The sequence below is a fragment of the Pseudophryne corroboree genome, chromosome 4, assembly GCF_028390025.1.
Source record: "Pseudophryne corroboree isolate aPseCor3 chromosome 4, aPseCor3.hap2, whole genome shotgun sequence".
In the NCBI taxonomy this organism is placed as follows: Eukaryota; Metazoa; Chordata; class Amphibia; order Anura; family Myobatrachidae; genus Pseudophryne; species Pseudophryne corroboree.
Genome location: NC_086447.1, coordinates 333,281,397 through 333,301,004, shown reverse-complemented (window position 1 = coordinate 333,301,004; position 19,608 = coordinate 333,281,397). Strand labels below are relative to the sequence as shown.

General features: G+C 49.2%; 1 protein-coding gene across 1 annotated transcript in view; it reads left to right on the top strand.

Moving 5' to 3' along the window:
* Positions 1 to 19,608, top strand: part of TMEM44 (transmembrane protein 44) — a 171,731-nt gene that overhangs the window by 12,590 nt on the left and 139,533 nt on the right. The window contains exon 3 of the mRNA XM_063916426.1: positions 14,583 to 14,676. Coding sequence (XP_063772496.1) covers positions 14,583 to 14,676 — 94 coding nt within the window. The remainder of the gene's footprint in view (positions 1 to 14,582; positions 14,677 to 19,608) is intronic.

Here is a 19,608-nt window from a genome sequence, read left to right as displayed (position 1 = left end):
GGACCCTGTCTGTTCCAAGACTTACCACGGCTGCGTTTGACGGCATGGCGGTTGAACGCCGGATCCTGAAAAGGCATTCCGGATGAAGTCATCCCTATCCTGATCAAAGCCAGGAAGGATGTAACCGCAAAACATTATCACCGCATTTGGCGAAAATATTTTGCGTGGTGCGAGGCCAGTAAGGCCCGACGGAGGAAATTCAACTGGGTCGTTTCCTACATTTCCTGCAAACAGGAGTGTCTATGGGCCTGAAATGGGGGTCCATTAAGGTTCAAATTTCGGCCCTGTCAATTTTCTTCCAAAAAGAACTAGCTTCAGTCCCTGAAGTTCAGACGTTTGTAAAAGGGGTACTGCATTTACAGCCTCCTTTTGTGCCTTCAGTGGCACTTTGGGATCTCAATGTAGTTTTTGGGTTCCAAAAGTCACATTGGTTTGAACCACTTAAATCTGTGGAGTTAAAATATCTCACATGGAAAGTGGTCATGCTGTTGGCCCTGGCCTGGGCCAGGCGCGTGTCAGAATTGGCGGCTTTATCCTGTAAAAGCCCTTATCTGATTTTCCATTCGGACAGGGCGGAATTGAGGACTCGTCCTCAGTTTCTCCCTAAGGTGGTTTCAGCGTTTCACCTGAACCAACCTATTGTGGTGCCTGCGGCTACTAGGGACTTGGAGGACTCCAAGTTGCTAGACGTTGTCAGGGCCCTGAAAATATGTTTCCAGGACGGCTGGAGTCAGGAAAACTGACTCGCTGTTTATCCTGTATGCACCCAACAAGCTGGGTGCTCCTGCTTCTAAGCAGACTATTGCTCGTTGGATTTGTAGTACAATTCAGCTTGCACATTCGGTGGCAGGCCTGCCACAGCCAAAATCTGTCAATGCCCATTCCACAAGGAAGGTGGGCTCATCTTGGGCGGCTGCCCGAGGGGTCTCGGCTTTACAACTTTGCCGAGCAGCTACTTGGTCAGGAGCAAATACGTTTGTAAAATTCTACAAAATTGATACCCTGGCTGAGGAGGACCTGGAGTTCTCTCATTTGGTGCTGCAGAGTCATCCGCACTCTCCCGCCCGTTTGGGAGCTTTGGTATAATCCCCATGGTCCTTACGGAGTCCCCAGCATCCACTTAGGACGTTAGAGAAAATAAGAATTTACTTACCGATAATTCTATTTCTCGTAGTCCGTAGTGGATGCTGGGCGCCCATCCCAAGTGCGGATTGTCTGCAATACTGGTACATAGTTATTGTTACCAAAAAAATCGGGTTATTGCTGTAGTGAGCCATCTTTTCTAGAGGCTCCTCTGTTATCATGCTGTTAACTGGGTTCAGATCACAAGTTGTACGGTGTGATTGGTGTGGCTGGTATGAGTCTTACCCGGGATTCAAAATCCTTCCTTATTGTGTACGCTCGTCCGGGCACAGTATCCTAACTGAGGCTTGGAGGAGGGTCATAGGGGGAGGAGCCAGTGCACACCAGGTAGTCCTAAAGCTTTCTTTAGATGTGCCCAGTCTCCTGCGGAGCCGCTATTCCCCATGGTCTTTACGGAGTCCCCAGCATCCACTACGGACTACGAGAAATAGAATTATCGGTAAGTAAATTCTTATTTTCTCAGATTTCTACTAGAGTTGCACAAAATGAGTCTGCAACTCAGGTTTTACAGAACTCTGTGGCTGTTTGGTCTGGTTCTGTTACCTCAGGGCCCCCTGACGTACGCTCCCAAAAACGTGCTCTTGCCCTAATTATGCAGGATGACACGGATACCGACTCTGACACGGCAGACGGTGAGGGAATTGTACTGCGGGGGGCGGCATCTCTTGCAAACGGGGTGCAGTTGATGATAGAGGCCATTAGAGATGTGTTGAATATTGCTGATATAACACCTGAGCAGGTTGAGGAGGCTTACTTCACAGACAATAAGAAAGCTTTGCTAACCTTCCCTGCATCTAAAGAATTAAATGCTATTTCTCTGACGTCCTAGTGGATGCTGGGAACTCCGTAAGGACCATGGGGAATAGACGGGCTCCGCAGGAGACTGGGCACTCTATAAGAAAGATTTGGTACTATCTGGTGTGCACTGGCTCCTCCCTCTATGCCCCTCCTCCAGACCTCAGTTAGATTTCTGTGCCCGGCCGAGCTGGATGCACACTAGGGGCTCTCCTGAGCTCCTAGAAAGAAAGTATATGTTAGGTTTTTTATTTTACAGTGAGACCTGCTGGCAACAGGCTCACTGCAACGAGGGACTAAGGGGAGAAGAAGCGAACCTACCTGCTTGCAGCTAGCTTGGGCTTCTTAGGCTACTGGACACCATTAGCTCCAGAGGGATCGACCGCAGGACCCGTCCTTGGTGTTCGTTCCCGGAGCCGCGCCGCCGTCCCCCTTACAGAGCCAGAAGCATGAAGATGGTCCGGAAAATCGGCGGCAGAAGACTTCAGTCTTCACCAAGGTAGCGCACAGCACTGCAGCTGTGCGCCATTGCTCCTCATACACACTTCACACTCCGGTCACTGAGGGTGCAGGGCGCTGGGGGGGGGCGCCCTGAGCAGCAATAAAAACACCGTGGCTGGCAAAATAATCACAATATATAGACCCAGAGGCTATATATGTGATAATTACCCCTGCCAGAATCCATAAAAAAGCGGGAGAAAAGTCAGCGAAAAAGGGGCGGAGCTATCTCCCTCGGCACACTGGCGCCATTTTCTTTTCACAGTGTAGCTGGAAGACAGCTCCCCAGGCTCTCCCCTGTAGTTTTCAGGCTCAAAGGGTTAAAAAGAGAGGGGCGGCACTAAATTTAGGCGCAATATTGTTTATACAAGCAGCTATTGGGGAAAATCCACTCAGTGATAGTGTTTATCCCTACATTATATAGCGCTCTGGTGTGTGCTGGCATACTCTCTCTCTGTCTCCCCAAAGGGCTGTGTGGGGTCCTGTCCTCAGTCAGAGCATTCCCTGTGTGTGTGCGGTATGTCGGTACGGCTGTGTCGACATGTTTGATGAGGAGGCTTATGTGGAGGCGGAGCAGATGCCGATAAATGGGATGTCGCCCCCTGTGGGCCGACACCAGAGTGGATGGATAGGTGGAAGGTATTAACCGACAGTGTCAACTCCTTACATAAAAGGCTGGATGACGTAACAGCTATGGGACAGCCGGCTTCTCAGCCCGCACCTGCCCAGGCGTCTCAAAGGCCATCAGGGGCTCAAAAACGCCCGCTCCCTCAGATGGCAGACTCAGATGTCGACACGGAGTCTGACTCCAGTGTCGACGAGGTTGAGACATATACACAATCCACTAGGAACATCCGTTACATGATCCCGGCAATAAAAAATGTGTTACACATTTCTGACATTAACCCAAGTACCACTAAAAAAGGGTTTTATGTGTGGGGAGAAAAAGCAGGCAGTGTTTTGTTCCCCCATCAAATGAGTGAATGAAGTGAGAAAAAGCGTGGGTTCCCCCGATAAGAAACTGGTAATTTCTAAAAAGTTACTGATGGCGTACCCTTTCCCGCCAGAGGATAAGTTACGCTGGGAGATATTCCCTAGGGTGGATAAGGCGCTCACACGTTTGTCAAAAAAGGTGGCACTGCCGTATTAGGATACGGCCACTTTGAAGGTACCTGCTGATAAATAGCAGGAGGCTAGCCTGAAGTCTGTATTTACACACTCAGGTACTAGACTGAGACCTGCAGATAGTGCTGCTGCAGCGTGGTCTGTAACCCTGTCAAACAGGGATACTATTTTGCGAACATAAGACGTCGTCTTATATATGAGGGATGCACAGAGGGATATTTTGCCGTCTGGCATCCAGAATTAATGCAATGTCCATTCTGTCAGGAGGGTATTAGAGACCCGACACTGGACAGGTGATGCTGACTTTAAAAGGCACATAGAGCCTTATAAGGGTGAGGAATTGTTTGGGGATGGTCTCTGGGACCTCGTATCCACAGCAACAGCTGGGAAGAAATTTTTTTACCTCAGGTTTCCTCACAGCCTAAGAAAAGCACTGTATTATCAGGTACAGTCCTTTCGGTTTCAGAAAAGCAAGCGGGTCAAAGGCGCTTCCTTTCTGCACAGAGACGAGGGAAGAAGGAAAAAGCTGCACCAGTCAGCCAGTTCCCAGAATCAAAATTCTTCCCCCGCTTCCTCTGAGTCCATCGCATGATGCGGGGGCTCCACAGGCTTAGCCAGGTACGGTGGGGGGCCGCCTCAAAAATTTCAGCGATCAGTGGGCTCGCTCACAGGTGGATCCCTGGATCCTTCAAGTAGTATCTCAGGGGTACAAGCTGGAATTCGAGGCGTCTCCCCCCCGCCGTTTCCTCAAATCTGCCTTGCCGACAACTTCCTCAGGCAGGGAGGCTGTGCTAGAGGCAATTCACAAGCTGTATTTCCAGCAGGTGATAGTCAAGGTGCCCCTACTTCAACAAGGACGGGGTTACTATTCCACACTGTTTGTGGTACCGAAACCGGACGGTTCGGTGAGACCCGTTTTAAATTTGAAATCCTTGAACACATACATAAAAAAATTCAAGTTCAAGATGGAATCGCTCAGGGCGGTTATTGCAAGCCTGGAGGAGGGGGATTACATGGTATCCCTGGACATCAAGGATGCTTACCTACATGTTCCCATTTACCATCCTCACCAGGAGTACCTCAGATTTGTGGTACAGGATTGCCATTACCAATTCCAAACACTGCCGTTTGGACTGTCCACGGCACCGAGGGTCTTTACCAAGGTAATGGCAGAAATGATGATACTCCTTCGAAAAAAGGGAGTTTTAATTATCCCGTACTTGGACGATCTCCTTATAAAGGCGAGGTCCAAGGAGCAGTTGTTGGTCGGAGTAGCACTATCTCGGGAAGTGCTACAACAGCACGGATGGATTCTATACATTCCAAAGTCACAGCTGGTTCCTACCACACGCCTACTGTTCCTGGGGATGGTTCTGGACACAGAACAGAAAAAAAGTGTTTCTCCCGCAGGAGAAAGCCAAGGAGCTGTCATCTCTAGTCAGAGACCTCCTGAAACCAAAACAGGTATCGGTGCATCACTGCACACGAGTCCTGGGAAAAATGGTAGCTTCTTACGAAGCAAAATTCCATTCGCCAGGTTCCATACAAGAACCTTTTAGTGGGACCTCTTGGACAAGTGGTCCGGATCGCATCTTCAGATGCATCGGCTGATAACCCTGTCTCCAAGGACAGGGTATCTCTACTGTGGTGGCTGCAGAGTGCTCATCTTCAAGAGGGCCGCAGATTCGGCATACAGGACTGGGTCCTGGTGACCACGGATGCCAGCCTTCGAGGCTGGGGGGCAGTCACACAGGGAAGAAATTTCCAAGGACTTTGGTCAAGTCAGGAGTCGTCCCTACACATAAATATTCTGGAACTGAGGGCCATTTACAATGCCCTAAGTCTGGCAAGGCCTCTGCTTCAAAACCAGCCGGTACTGATCCAATCAGACTACATCACGGCAGTCGCCCATGTAAACCGACAGGGCGGCACAAGAAGCAGGATGGCGATGGCAGAAGCCACAAGGATTCTCCGATGGGCGGAAAATCACGTCTTAGCACTGTCAGCAGTGTTCATTCCGGGAGTGGACAACTGGGAAGCAGACTTCCTCAGCAGACACGACCGACACCCGGGAGAGTGGGGACTTCATCCAGAAGTCTTCCAACTGTTGGTAAACCGTTGGGAAAGGCCACAGGTGGACATGATGGCGTCCCGCCTAAACAAAAAACTAGATATTGCGCCAGGTCAAGGGACCCTCAGGCAATAGCTGTGGACGCTCTAGTGACACCGTGGGTGTACCAATCGGTTTATGTATTCCCTCCTCTGCCTCTCATACCAAAGGTACTGAGAATAATAAGAAAACGAGGAGTAAGAACGATACTCGTGGTTCCGGATGGGCCAAGAAGAGCTTGGTATCCAGAACTTACAGAAATAATATCAGAGGACCCATGGCCTCTACCGCTCAGACAGGATCTGCTACAGCAGGGGCCCTGTCTGTTCCAAGACTTACCGCGGCTGCGTTGGACGGCATGGCGGTTGAATTCCGGATCCTAAAGCAAAAGGGCATTCCGGAGGAAGTCATTCCTACGCTGATAAAAGCCAGGAAAGAAGTAACCGCAAACCATTATCACCGTATTTGGCGAAAATATGTTGCGTGGTGTGAGGCCAGGAAGGCCCCAACAGAGGAATTTCAGCTGGGTCGTTTTCTGCACTTCCTACAGTCGGGAGTGACTATGGGCCTAAAATTGGGTTCCATTAAGGTCCAGATTTCGGCTCTGTCGATTTTCTTCCAGAAAGAACTGGCTTCACTGCCTGAAGTTCAGACTTTTGTAAAGGGAGTGCTACATATTCAGCCCCCTTTTGTGCCTCCTGTGGCACCGTGGGATCTCAACGTGGTGTTGAGTTTCCTGAAATCACATTGGTTTGAGCCACTTAAAACTGTGGATCTGAAATATCTCACGTGGAAAGTGGTCATGTTATTGGCCTTGGCTTTGGCCAGGCGTGTGTCAGAATTGGCGGCTTTGTCATGTAAAAGCCCTTATCTGATTTTCCATATGGATAGGGCAGAATTGAGGACTCGTCCCCAGTTTCTCCCTAAGGTGGTATCAGCTTTTCACTTGAACCAACCTATTGTAGTGCCTGCGGCTACTAGGGACTTGGAAGATTCCAAGTTTCTGGACGTAGTCAGGGCCTTAAAAATGTATATTTCCTGGACGGCTGGAGTCAGGAAAACTGACTCGTTTTTTATCCTGTATGCACCCAACAAAATTGGTGCCCCTGCTTCTAAGCAGACTATTGCTCGCTGGATTTGTAGCACAATTCAGCTGGCGCATTCTGCGGCTGGATTGCCGCATCCTAAATCAGTAAAAGCCCATTCCACAAGGAAGGTGGGCTCATCTTGGGCGGCTGCCCGAGGGGTCTCGGCTTTACAACTTTGCCGAGCTGCAACTTGGTCAGGGGCAAACACGTTTGCAAAATTCTACAAATTTGATACCCTGGCTGAGGAGGACCTTGCGTTCTCTCATTCGGTGCTGCAGAGTCATCCGCACTCTCCCGCCCGTTTGGGAGCTTTGGTATAATCCCCATGGTCCTTACGGAGTTCCCAGCATCCACTAGGACGTCGGAGAAAATAAGATTTTACTCACCGGTAAATCTATTTCTCGTAGTCCGTAGTGGATGCTGGGCGCCCATCCCAAGTGCGGATTGTCTGCAATACTTGTATATAGTTATTGCCTAACTAAAGGGTTATTGTTGAGCCATCTGTTGAGAGGCTCAGTTATATTTCATACTGTTAACTGGGTATAGTATCCCGAGTTATACGGTGTGATTGGTGTGGCTGGTATGAGTCTTACCCGGGATTCAAAATCCTTCCTTATTGTGTCAGCTCTTCCGGGCACATTATCCTAACTGAGGTCTGGAGGAGGGGCATAGAGGGAGGAGCCAGTGCACACCAGATAGTACCTAATCTTTCTTTTAGAGTGCCCAGTCTCCTGCGGAGCCCGTCTATTCCCCATGGTCCTTACGGAGTTCCCAGCATCCACTACGGACTACGAGAAATAGATTTACCGGTGAGTAAAATCTTATTTTTTGAGAGCGCCTGGGAAAACCCATAGAAAAAATGTCAGATCCCTAGAAGGGTTCTGGTTGCTTTCCCTTTCCCTGAGGAGGATAGGAAAAAATGGGAAAATCCACCCATAGTTGACGCGTCTGTAAGGTGGTTTTACCTGTCCCAGGATCCACCGCGTTAAAAGAACCGGCTGATCGCAAAATTGACGCTTCGCTCAAATCCATATACACTGCTTCAGGGGCGATACTACGTCCTACTATTGCTTGTGCATGGATTTTCAAAGCTATAGTAAAGTAGTCAGGCACGTTACTTGAAGATTTGGATATAATGGATAAAAGTGATGTTGAATTATTTTTACGTAACATTCAGGATTATGCAGGATTTATGGTGGAATCCATGAAAGACCTGGGTTCGATGGCTGCAGGGATATCTTCCATGTCTGTCTCCGCTCACAGAGGACTTTGGCTGCGCCAGTGGTCTGCCGATGCGGAATCCAGGAGAGGTGTGGAGACCCTACCCTACACAGGTCAGGCTCTATTTGGGGAGGCGTTGGATGCGTGGATTTCCACAGCTACCGCAGGTAAGTCACCTTTTCTTCCCTCTGCTGCATCGGCTACGAAGAAACCTTTTACTCCTCCTGCATCACAGTCCTTTCGGGCTGCTAAAGGAAGAAAGGCCAAGCCGTCTAGCACCTTTTTTAGGGGAGATCGTCAAAAATCCAAGAAACCTGCTGCCGTGGGTTCCCAGGAACAGAAGCCTGCTTCAGGTACGCCTAAGTCCTCCGCATGACAGTGGGCCGTGCGGCCTCAGGTAGGGCTGGTGGGGGCGAGACCCAGGCATTTCAGCTACGTCTGGGTGTCGTCCGGTCTGGATCCCTGGGTACAGGATATTGTGTCCCAGGGGTACAGGCTGGAGTTTGAAGATCTCCCACCTCACCAGTTCTTTAAATCAGGCTTGCCAGCGCTGCTGGCAGACAGGGCTGTCTTACAGGAAGCCATCCAAAAGTTGGTAGAGTCACAGGTCATTGTACCAGTTCCACCCCATTTGCAAACCTAAGGTTACTATTCAAACCTTTTCGTGGTACCAAAACCGGATGGTTCGGTCAGGACCATTTTGAACTTAAAATCGCTAAACCCCTTTCTGAGGGAGTTCAAGTTTAAAATGGAGTCTCTGAGGGCGGTAATATCGGTTCTGGAGGAGGGGGAATTCCTGGTGTCCCTGGATATCAAGGATGCGTACCTCCACATTCCGATTTGGCTGCCGCATCAAGCTTTTCTCCGATTCGCACTGTTAGACAGTCATTTTCAATTCCAGGCCTTGCCATTCTGCCTCTCCACGGCACCGAGGGTGTTCACCAAGGTGATGGCGGAGATGATGATTCTTCTCTGCAGACAAGGAGTGAATATATTCCCGTATCTGGACGATCTGCTGATAAAGGCATCGTCCAAGGAGAAGTTGTTACAGTCCCTTGATCTCGCGACTCGTCTGCTCAGGGACCACGGTTGGATCCTGAACCTTCTGAAATCACATTTGGAACCGACCAGGAGGTTGTCCTTTCTGGGTATGATCCTCGACACGAAAGTGCAGAGAGTATTTCTTTCGGAAGAGAAAGCGTTGGTGATACGAACAATGGTCCGGGATGTCCTGAAGCCAGCCCGGGTCTCGGTTCATCAGTGCATTCGCCTTCTGGGGAAGATGGTGGCCTCTTATGAGGCTCTACAGTACAGAAGGTTTCATGCTCGGCCCTTCCAACTGGATCTCCTGGACAAGTGGTCGGGATCTCATCTACAAATGCACCAGAGAAAATACGTCTGTCGCCAAGGGCCAGGATTTCACTCTTCTGGTGGCTTTAATCACCTCACCTTCTGGAGAGCCACAGGTTTGAAATTCAGGACTGGATCCTTCTAACCACGGATGCAATTCTCCGTGGCTGGGGTGCAGTCACTCAAGGGGAAACCTTTCAAGGAAGGTGGTCAAGTCTGGAAGCCGGCCTGCCGATAAACATTCTGGAAATAAGAGCCATCTACAACGGTCTTCTCCAAGCGGCCCATCTTCCGAGAAACCGAGCCATTCAAGTGCAGTCGGACAATGTAACGACAGTAGCTTACATAAACCGACATGGCGGAAAGAAGAGCAGAGCTGCAATGTCAGAGGTAACAAGAATAATCCTCTGGGCAGAAAAACACGTATTGGCGCTGTCGGCAATCTTCATTCCAGGAGTAGACAACTGGGAAGCGGACTTCCTCAGCGGACACTATCTCCATCCAGGAGAGTGGGGACTCCATCCGGAGGTGTTCACGGAGGTGACAGATCTTTGGGGTGTACATCAAAGATCTATGATGGCCTCTCGTCTCAACAAGAAGCTTCGGCTATATTGTTCCAGGTCGAGGGACCCACAAGCCGTGGCAGTGGACGCCCTAGTGACTCCGTGGGTCTTCCAGTCGGTGTACGTGTTTTCTCCACTTCCACTCATTCCAAGAGTTCTAAAACTCATAAGGAGAACAAGACTTCAACCAATCCTCATTGCTCCGGACTGGCCAAGAAGGGCTTGGTACGCGGATCTTCTGGATCTGCTGCTGGAAGATCCGAGGCCTCTTCCTCTTTGGGAGGACCTGCTGCAACAGGGGCCGTTCGCTTATCAAGACTTACCACGGCTATGTTTGACGGCATGGAGGTTGAACGCCAGATATTGGCTCGGAAGGGCATTCCGAATAAGGTTATTCTTACCCTGATACAGCCTAGGAAAGGAGTAACGTCTAAACATTACCATCGTATTTGGAAAAAATACGTATCTTGGTGCGAGTCCAAAGAGTTTCAACTGGACGGTTTCTCCTATTACTGCAAGCAGGTGTGGATATGGGCCTGCGTTTGGGATCCGTGAAGGTCCAGATTTCGGCCTTATCCATTTTCTTCCAGAAACAATTGGCTGCCCTCCCTGAGGTTCAGACTTTTTTGAAGGGAGTTCTGCACATCCAACCTCCCTTTGTGCCACCTACGGCACCCTGAGATCTTAACGTGGTGTTGCAGTTCCTCCAGTCCGACTGGTTGAGCCTCTACAGGAGGTTGAGGTCAAATTTCTCACGTGGAAGGCTGTCACTTTGTTGGCCTTAGCTTCTGCTAGACGTGTGTTGGAGTTGGGGCTTTGTCCTATAAAAGCCCCTATTTGATCTTCCATGAAGATAGAGCTGAGCTCCGGACACGTCAGCAGTTCCTTCCGAAGGTTGTCGACATTTCATATCAACCAACCTATTGTGGTGCCAGTTGCGACTGACTCCTCAATTTCATTAAAGTCCTTAGATGTTGTAAGGGCTCTTAAAATCTATGTGAAGAGGACTGCTCATCACAGAAAATCGGACTCTGTTTGTACTGTATGATTCCAAGAAAATTGGGTATCCTGCTTCTAAGTAGACGATCTCTTGATGGATCAGGTTCACTATCCAGCATGCATATTCTATGGCAGGCTTGCCGTGTCCTACGTCTGATAAGGCCCACTCTACTCATAAGGTGGGTTCTTCCTGGGCGGCTTCCCTGGGTGTCTCTGCTTTACAACTCTGCCAAGCGGCTACTTGGTCTGGTCGAACACGTGTGCTAAGTTCTATAAGTTCGATACTTTGGCCTCTGAGGACCTAAAGTTTGGTCATTCAGTTCTGCAGGAGCCTCCTTGCACTCCCTCCCTTTCTTGGAGCTTTGGTACATCCCCATGGTACTAATGTGGACCCCCAGCATCCTCTAGGACGTAAGAGAAAATAGGATTTTAATTACCTACCGGTTAATCCTTTTCTTGTAGTCCGTAGGGGATGCTGGGCGCCCGCCCAGCGCTTCGTTTTCCTGCTGTGGTTATCTGGTGCAGTACAACTTTGTTTTTAGTTGAGTACTGCAGTGTTACCTGGTAATTAAGGTTTCGGTGGTTGCTGAGTTTTAAGCTAGTTAGCTTGGTTTGCCTTGTATGTGTGAGCTGGTATGAATCTTGCCACTATCTGTGTAAAATCCTTCTCTCGAAGTTGTCCGTCTCCTCGGGTACAGTTTCTAAACTGAGTCTGGTAGGAGGGGCATAGAGGGAGGAGCCAGCCCACACTCTGTCTCTTAAAGTGCCAATGGCTCCTAGTGGACCCGTCTATATCCCATGGTACTAATGTGGACCCCAGCATCCTCTACGGACTACGAGAAAAGTATTTACCGGTAGGTAATTAAAATCCTATTTTTTTTGGATTGTGGGAGGAAACCGGAGTACCCAGAGGAAACCCACGCAGGTACGGGGAGAATATACAAACTCCACACAGTTAGGGCCATGGTGGGAATTGAACCCATGACCTCAGTGTTGTGAAGCAGTAATGCTAACCATTACACCATCCGTACTGCCCCACGGATGATGTTTCATACTAAATACCACCCCATTTACAAGCACGTAAGAGCTAGGCACAGTTCATGATGTAGGGTGGGTGGAGTACCTAGAGCTCATAAAAATCACAAACACCGTGTTCAGGAGTTGTTTCAGGGGTTTCCCATAAGTGTCTTTTTCCTCTCTTATAGACTGACACTTACTTTTTAACCCCTTGTAGCGTTCATCAAAAGGTTTCTTTTTAGGTGTCCCTGATTCCTTCAATCCCGTTCCCACTATTCAGACCCGACTCAGCGCATCAGCAGTGATACAGACACCATAGGGATATAAAAAATGGGAAAATTTCCCAGCAGGGATATTTAATGTATAAACAATATAAAATGTGTCAAGATAATACGTCCTATTAAAACAATGTGACAGATGGAGAGGATCGTACCCGCTGACGGTTGAGGCTGTGCGCTTCCGCTGAGAGGATCCGGAGTATCTCAGCGTGCTGTTCTGGCAACAGCCTCAGACATGCAAACGGGCTGTATTCTCCTCACGTCCTTACGTCACAGTCCAAGTCCTGCAGATTCTGCAGGACTTGGACTGTGACGTAAGGACGTGAGGAGAATACAGCCCGTTTGCATGTCTGAGGCTGTTGCCAGAACAGCACGCTGAGATACTCCGGATCCTCTCAGCGGAAGCGCACAGCCTCAACCGTCAGCGGGTACGATCCTCTCCATCTGTCACATTGTTTTAATAGGACGTATTATCTTGACACATTTTATATTGTTTATACATTAAATATCCCTGCTGGGAAATTTTCCCATTTTTTATATCCCTATGGTGTCTGTATCACTGCTGATGCGCTGAGTCGGGTCTGAATAGTGGGAACGGGATTGAAGGAATCAGGGACACCTAAAAAGAAACCTTTTGATGAACGCTACAAGGGGTTAAAAAGTAAGTGTCAGTCTATAAGAGAGGAAAAAGACACTTATGGGAAACCCCTGAAACAACTCCTGAACACGGTGTTTGTGATTTTTATATATTTCCATTGCTGGGATCAGCGCTGTGAGCTTAACCTCATTTGTTGGTATATGTTGATTACTGGTGCAGGTGTACACCACGAGGGAAAGACCAGCTGCTAATCCAATAGGCGCTGTATAAGAGAACAAAACCCTTTTGTACCTAGAGCTCATGCTCTTTGTGCCAGCCACCCTGGTGGGCAATGTACAGACACCAGTATTACTTCCCTGCTTATTTCAACTGTGAGTCTGACTCACAGCTGAGTGCATATACTGTAGCAGAGTCCTCTATGCACTAAATGCCCCCTTCCTCTGTGCTGCCTGTCCACAGTCATTGATACTGTAGTCAGGTAATGAAGTGAGAGCCTTGGCTATTAATGACGGCATCAACTACAGGGGCGGCCTTCGGCTACTCTATCCAGGTCGCTTCGGGTGCCTTAGATCATTGCTGCACCACTGGTCACAGTAGCCCAAGCCAATGCTGTGGGGCCCAATGGCTCTCTGCACTATGACTGTGAATCCATTTATTCATGCAATAGTGAAGACAAAACATAAGTATAAATAGTCCAGATAAGTGTGGATTTTAAATAGTCCGCTAAACATAAAAAAAAAAAGAAAGAGAGGACAAATTGATGCGATAAAGCCATTATTCCATTCATAAATCTGCTTGATATGTAAATATTGCTGTAACCTAATATCATTTTGAAATATATGTGAATGTCATTAGTGATTTATTTATTGAATACAGATTTAAATCATATGGTCAGAGATACTTTATACCAGGCCTGGCCAACCTGTGGCTCTCCAGATGTAGTGAAACTACACATCCCAGCATGCCCTGCCACAGTTTTAGCATTCCCTAATAGCAAAACTGTGGCAAGGCATGATGGGACTTGTAGTTTTACAACAGCTGGAGAGCCACAGGTTGGCCAGGCCTGCTTTATACTATGAATTCCATAATTTGACATTCCAGACAACACCACAAACTGTAGATCAGGCATTCCCAGCATCTGTCTTCAGGGCACACTAATACCCCTTTCACACCGCCAATGCCGGATCCCACCCGGGAGTTGGAAACGGGTCCTTCCCGTGAGGGATCCGGCACTGGACGCTGCGGCTGGCTTCTCTGAACCGGCAATATGCCGGGCAGGTTGCCATAGCGGCGGGGGCGGGGGGGGGGGGGGATGGCCGCAGAGGCGGTGCTGGGAGATGAGATCATCTCCGCGCCACCTCTCCCTGTTGACGTGGGAGCACGTTTACGCTGCCATTGACCCAGTATTCAACCCGGGAATAACACTGCTTTATTCCCGGGTCGAATTGCCGGGTCAGGCGACCCGGGATTTCCAATATGGCCCTTTCACACCACACGGCAATATGCTGGGTCCATACCGGGTTATTTGTGCAGTGTGAAAGGGGTATAACAGTGCAGGTTTTAGTGATATCCAGGCTACAGCACAGATGGTTAAATCAAAATAACTGAGGTACTAATTAAGTCACCTGTGCTCAAGCATGGATATCACTAAAACCTGAACTGTTAGTGTGCCTTGGAGACTGAGGTTGGAAATGTATGCTCTAGACACTGTCAGTAAATAATCTATTATGTCAGAGGACTAAATGTATTTCTAATGGATCGCTTCAGTTTTTATGTTTGATTTTTCTTCTTTGACAGGTCATCACAGGGGCTTATATGGCATTATCGGATGTAGTACACTTTATATTAACATTATTTCCAGCATGCAACTTCAATTACAGAGTGAAATCAAGTAGGTAATATATCTCCAGTACACTCCAAATACAGTAAAAAAAATGACCATTCCCTCCCGCAACCATTGTTTATTTCTCTGACGTCCTAGTGGATGCTGGGAACTCCGTAAGGACCATGGGGAATAGCGGGCTCCGAAGGAGGCTGGGCACTCTAGAAAGATTTATGACTACCTGGTGTGCACTGGCTCCTCCCACTATGACCCTCCTCCAAGCCTCAGTTAGATTTTGTGCCCGGCCGAGGTTGGATGCACACTAGGGGCTCTCCTGAGCCTTTAGAAAGAAAGTATAGAAATTAGGTTTTTTATTTTCAGTGAGACCTGCTGGCAACAGGCTCACTGCAGCGAGGGACTAAGGGGAGAAGAAGCGAACCTGCCTGCTTGCAGCCAGCTTGGGCTTCTTAGGCTACTGGACACCATTAGCTCCAGAGGGATCGACCGCAGGCCCAGTCCTTGGTGTTCGTTCCCGGAGCCGCGCCGCCGTCCCCCTTACAGAGCCAGAAGCAAGAAGAGGTCCGGAAAATCGGCGGCAGAAGACATCAGTCTTCACCAAGGTAGCGCACAGCACTGCAGCTGTGCGCCATTGCTCCTCACACACACTTCACACTCCGGTCACTGAGGGTGCAGGGCGCTGGGGGGGGGGTGCCCTGAGAAGCAATAATAACACCTTGGCTGGCAAAAATACCACAATATATAGCCCCAGAGGCTATATATGTGGAAAATACCCCTGCCAGAATATAGGAAAAAGCGGGAGAATAGTCTCCGGAAAAGGGGCGGAGCTATCTCCTTCAGCACACTGGCGCCATTTTCCCTCACAGCTCCGCTGGAAGGAAGCTCCCTGGCTCTCCCCTGCAGTCTACACTACAGAAAAGGGTAAAAAAGAGAGGGGGGGGCACTAAATTTAGGCGCAGTATACATTTATATAGAAAAAGCAGCTATAGGGGACATAACTCAGTTAGTCCCTGCATTATGTAGCGCTCTGGTGTGTGCTGGCATACTCTCACTCTGTCCCCCCAAAGGGCTTTTGTGGGTCCTGTCCTCTGTAGAGCATTCCCTGTGTGTGTGCGGTGTGTCGGTACGGCGGTGTCGACATGTTTGATGAGGATAATGATGTGGAGACGGAGCAGATGCCTTTAGAAGGGATGTCACCCCCTGCGGGGCAGACACCTGAGTGGATGAGCTTATGGAAAGAAATGAGTGCACGTATAGACTACTTGCATAAGAAATTTGACGACATGCCAAATGTGGGACAGCCGACTTCTCAGCTCGTGCCTGTCCAGGCGTCTCAAAGGTCATCAGGGGCTCTGAAACGCCCGCTACCTCAGATCGCAGACGCAGATGTCGACACTGATACTGACACCAGTGTCGACGACTATGAGTCTAACCTGATGCCCACTAAGGCCATTCACTGCATGATTGAGGCAATGAAAGAGGTGTTACACATTTCTGATATAAATACAGGTACCACTAAAAAGGGTATTATGTTTGGGGAGAAAAAACTACCCATAGTTTTTCCCCCATCAGATGAATTAAATGAAGTGTGTGAAGAAGCGTGGGCTTTCCCTGATAAAAAATTGGTAATTCCTAAAAAGGTACTAATGGCGTTCCCTTTCCCGCCAGAGGATAGGTCACGTTGGGAAATACCTCCTAGGGTGGATAAAGCGCTCACACGTTTGTCTAAAAAGGTGGCACTACCGTCTCCGGATACGGCCGCCCTCTAGGAACCTGCTGATAGAAAGCAGGAGGCGATCCTGAAGTCTATATACACACACTCGGGCATTATACTTAGGCCAGCTATTGCGTCAGCATGGATGTGCAGTGCTGCCGCTGCGTGGTCAGATAAACTGTCAGAAAATATTGACACACTAGACAGAGACACGATTCTGCTAACCATAGACCATATAAAAGACTCAGTCTTATATATGAGAGATGCACAGAGGGAAATCTGCCGGCTGGCATCTAAAGTAAGTGCATTGTCCATTTCTGCTAGGAGAGGCTTATGGACTCGCCAGTGGACAGGAGATGCAGATTCTAAAAGGCACATGGAAGTTTTGCCTTACAAGGGTGAGGAATTATTTGGGGATGGTCTCTCGGACCTAGTTTCCACAGCAACGTCTGGGAAGTCAGCATTTTTACCCCATGTCCCCTCACAGCCTAAGAAGGCGCCGTTTTATCAGGTTCAGTCCTTTCGGACCCAGAAAAACAAGCGTGGAAAAGGCGGGTCTTTTCTGTCCAGAGGCAGAGGTAGGGGAAAAAGGCTGCAACAAACAGCAGGTTCCCAGGAGCAAAAGTCCTCCCCCGCTTCTTCTTCCAAGTCCACCGCATGACGGTGGGGCTCCACAGGCGGAGCCAGGTACGGTGGGGGGCCGCCTCAAGGATTTCAGCGATCAGTGGGCTCGCTCACAGGTAGATCCCTGGATCCTTCAAATAGTATCTCAGGGGTACAAACTGGAATTCGAGGCGTCTCCACCCCACCGGTTCCTAAAATCTGCCTTGCCGATTGCTCCCTCAGACAGGGAGGCGGTGCTAGCGGCAATTCACAAGCTGTTTTCCCAGCAGGTGATAATCAAGGTACCCCTACTTCAACAAGGCCGGGGTTACTATTCCACACTATTTGTGGTGCCGAAACCGGACGGTTCGGTGAGACCCATTTTACGAAAAAAGGGTGTTTTAATTATCCCGTACTTGGACGATCTCCTAATAAAGGCGAGGTCCAAGGAACAGTTGTTGGTGGGAGTAGCACTATCTCAGGAAGTGCTGCACCAGCACGGCTGGATTCTGAATATCCCAAAGTCACAGCTGGTTCCGACGACACGTCTACTGTTCCTGGGTATGATTCTGGATACAGTCCAGAAAAAAAGTGTTTCTCCCGGAGGAGAAAGCCAGGGAGTTGTCATCTCTAGTCAGAGACCTCCTGAAACCAAAACAGGTATCGGTGCATCACTGCACGCGGGTCCTGGGAAAGATGGTAGCTTCTTACGAAGCAATTCCCTTCGGCAGGTTCCATGCCAGAATCTTTCAGTGGGACCTGTTGGACAAATGGTCCGGATCGCATCTTCAGATGCATCGCTTAATAACCCTGTCTCCAAGAACCAGGGTGTCTCTACTGTGGTGGCTGCAGAGTGCCCATCTTCTAGAGGGCCACAGGTTCGGCATACAGGACTGGGTCCTGGTGACCACGGATGCCAGCCTTCGAGGCTGGGGGGCAGTCACACGGGGAAGAAACTTCCAAGGACTATGGTCGAGTCAGGAGACTTCCCTTCACATAAATATTCTGGAACTAAGGGCCATTTACAATGCCCTAAGTCAAGCAAAATCCCTGCTCCTACACCAGCCGGTGCTGATCCAGTCAGACAACATCATGGCAGTCGCCCATGTAAATCGACAGGACGGCACAAGAAGCAGGATGGCAATGGCAGAAGCCACAAGAATTCTCCGATGGGCGGAGAATCATGTACTAGCACTGTCAGCAGTGTTCATTCCGGGAGTGGACAACTGGGAAGCAGACTTCCTCAGCAGACACGACCTCCACCCGGAAGAGTGGGGACTTCATCCAGAAGTCTTCCAGATGCTGGTAAACCGTTGGGAAAAACCACAGGTGGACATGATGGCGTCCCGCCTCAACAAAAAGTTAAAAAGATATTGCGCCAGGTCAAGGGACCCTCAGGCGATAGCTGTGGACGCTCTAGTGACACCGTGGGTGTACCAGTCGGTTTATGTGTTCCCTCCTCTGCCTCTCATACCAAAGGTATTGAGAATAATAAGAAAGCGAGGAGTAAACACAATTCTCGTGGTTCCGGATTGGCCAAGACTAGCATGGTACCCGGAACTTCAAGAGATGATCTCAGAGGACCCGTGGTCTCTGCCGCTCAGACAAGACCTGCTACAGCAGGGGCCCTGTCTGTTCCAAGACTTACCGCGGCTGCGTTTGACGGCATGGCGGTTGAACGCCGGATCCTGAAGGAAAAGGGCATTCCGGAGGAAGTCATTCCTACGCTTATTAAAGCCAGGAAAGATGTTACGGAAAAGCATTATCACCGCATATGGCGGAAATATGTTGCATGGTGCGAGGCCGAAAAGGCCCCAACAGAGGAATTTCAACTAGGTCGATTTCTGCATTTCCTGCAAGCAGGAGTGAATATGGGCCTAAAACTAGGCTCCATTAAAGTACAGATCTCGGCTCTGTCGATTTTCTTTCAAAAAGAACTAGCTTCAGTACCTGAAGTTCAGACATTTGTGAAAGGAGTGCTGCATATTCAGCCCCCGTTTGTGCCTCCTGTGGCACCTTGGGATCTCAACGTGGTGTTGAGTTTCTTAAAATCACATTGGTTTGAGCCACTAAAAACCGTGGATCTGAAATATCTCACGTGGAAAGTGGTCATGTTATTGGCCTTGGCTTCAGCCAGGCGAGTGTCAGAATTGGCGGCTTTATCATGTAAAAGCCCTTATCTGATTTTCCATATGGATAGGGCAGAATTGAGGACTCGTCCCCAGTTTCTCCCTAAGGTGGTGTCAGCGTTTCACCTAAACCAGTCTATTGTGGTGCCTGCGGCTACTAGGGACTTGGAGGACTCCAAGTTGCTAGACGTTGTCAGGGCCCTGAAAATATATGTTTCCAGGACGGCTGGAGTCAGAAAATCTGACTCGCTGTTTATCCTGTATGCACCCAACAAGCTGGGTGCTCCTGCTTCTAAGCAGACTATTGCTCGCTGGATTTGTAGTACAATTCAGCTTGCACATTCTGTGGCAGGCCTGCCACAGCCAAAATCTGTAAATGCCCATTCCACAAGGAAGGTGGGCTCATCTTGGGCGGCTGCCCGAGGGGTCTCGGCTTTACAACTTTGCCGAGCAGCTACTTGGTCAGGGGCAAACACGTTTGCAAAATTCTACAAATTTGATACCCTGGCTGAGGAGGACCTGGAGTTCTCTCATTCG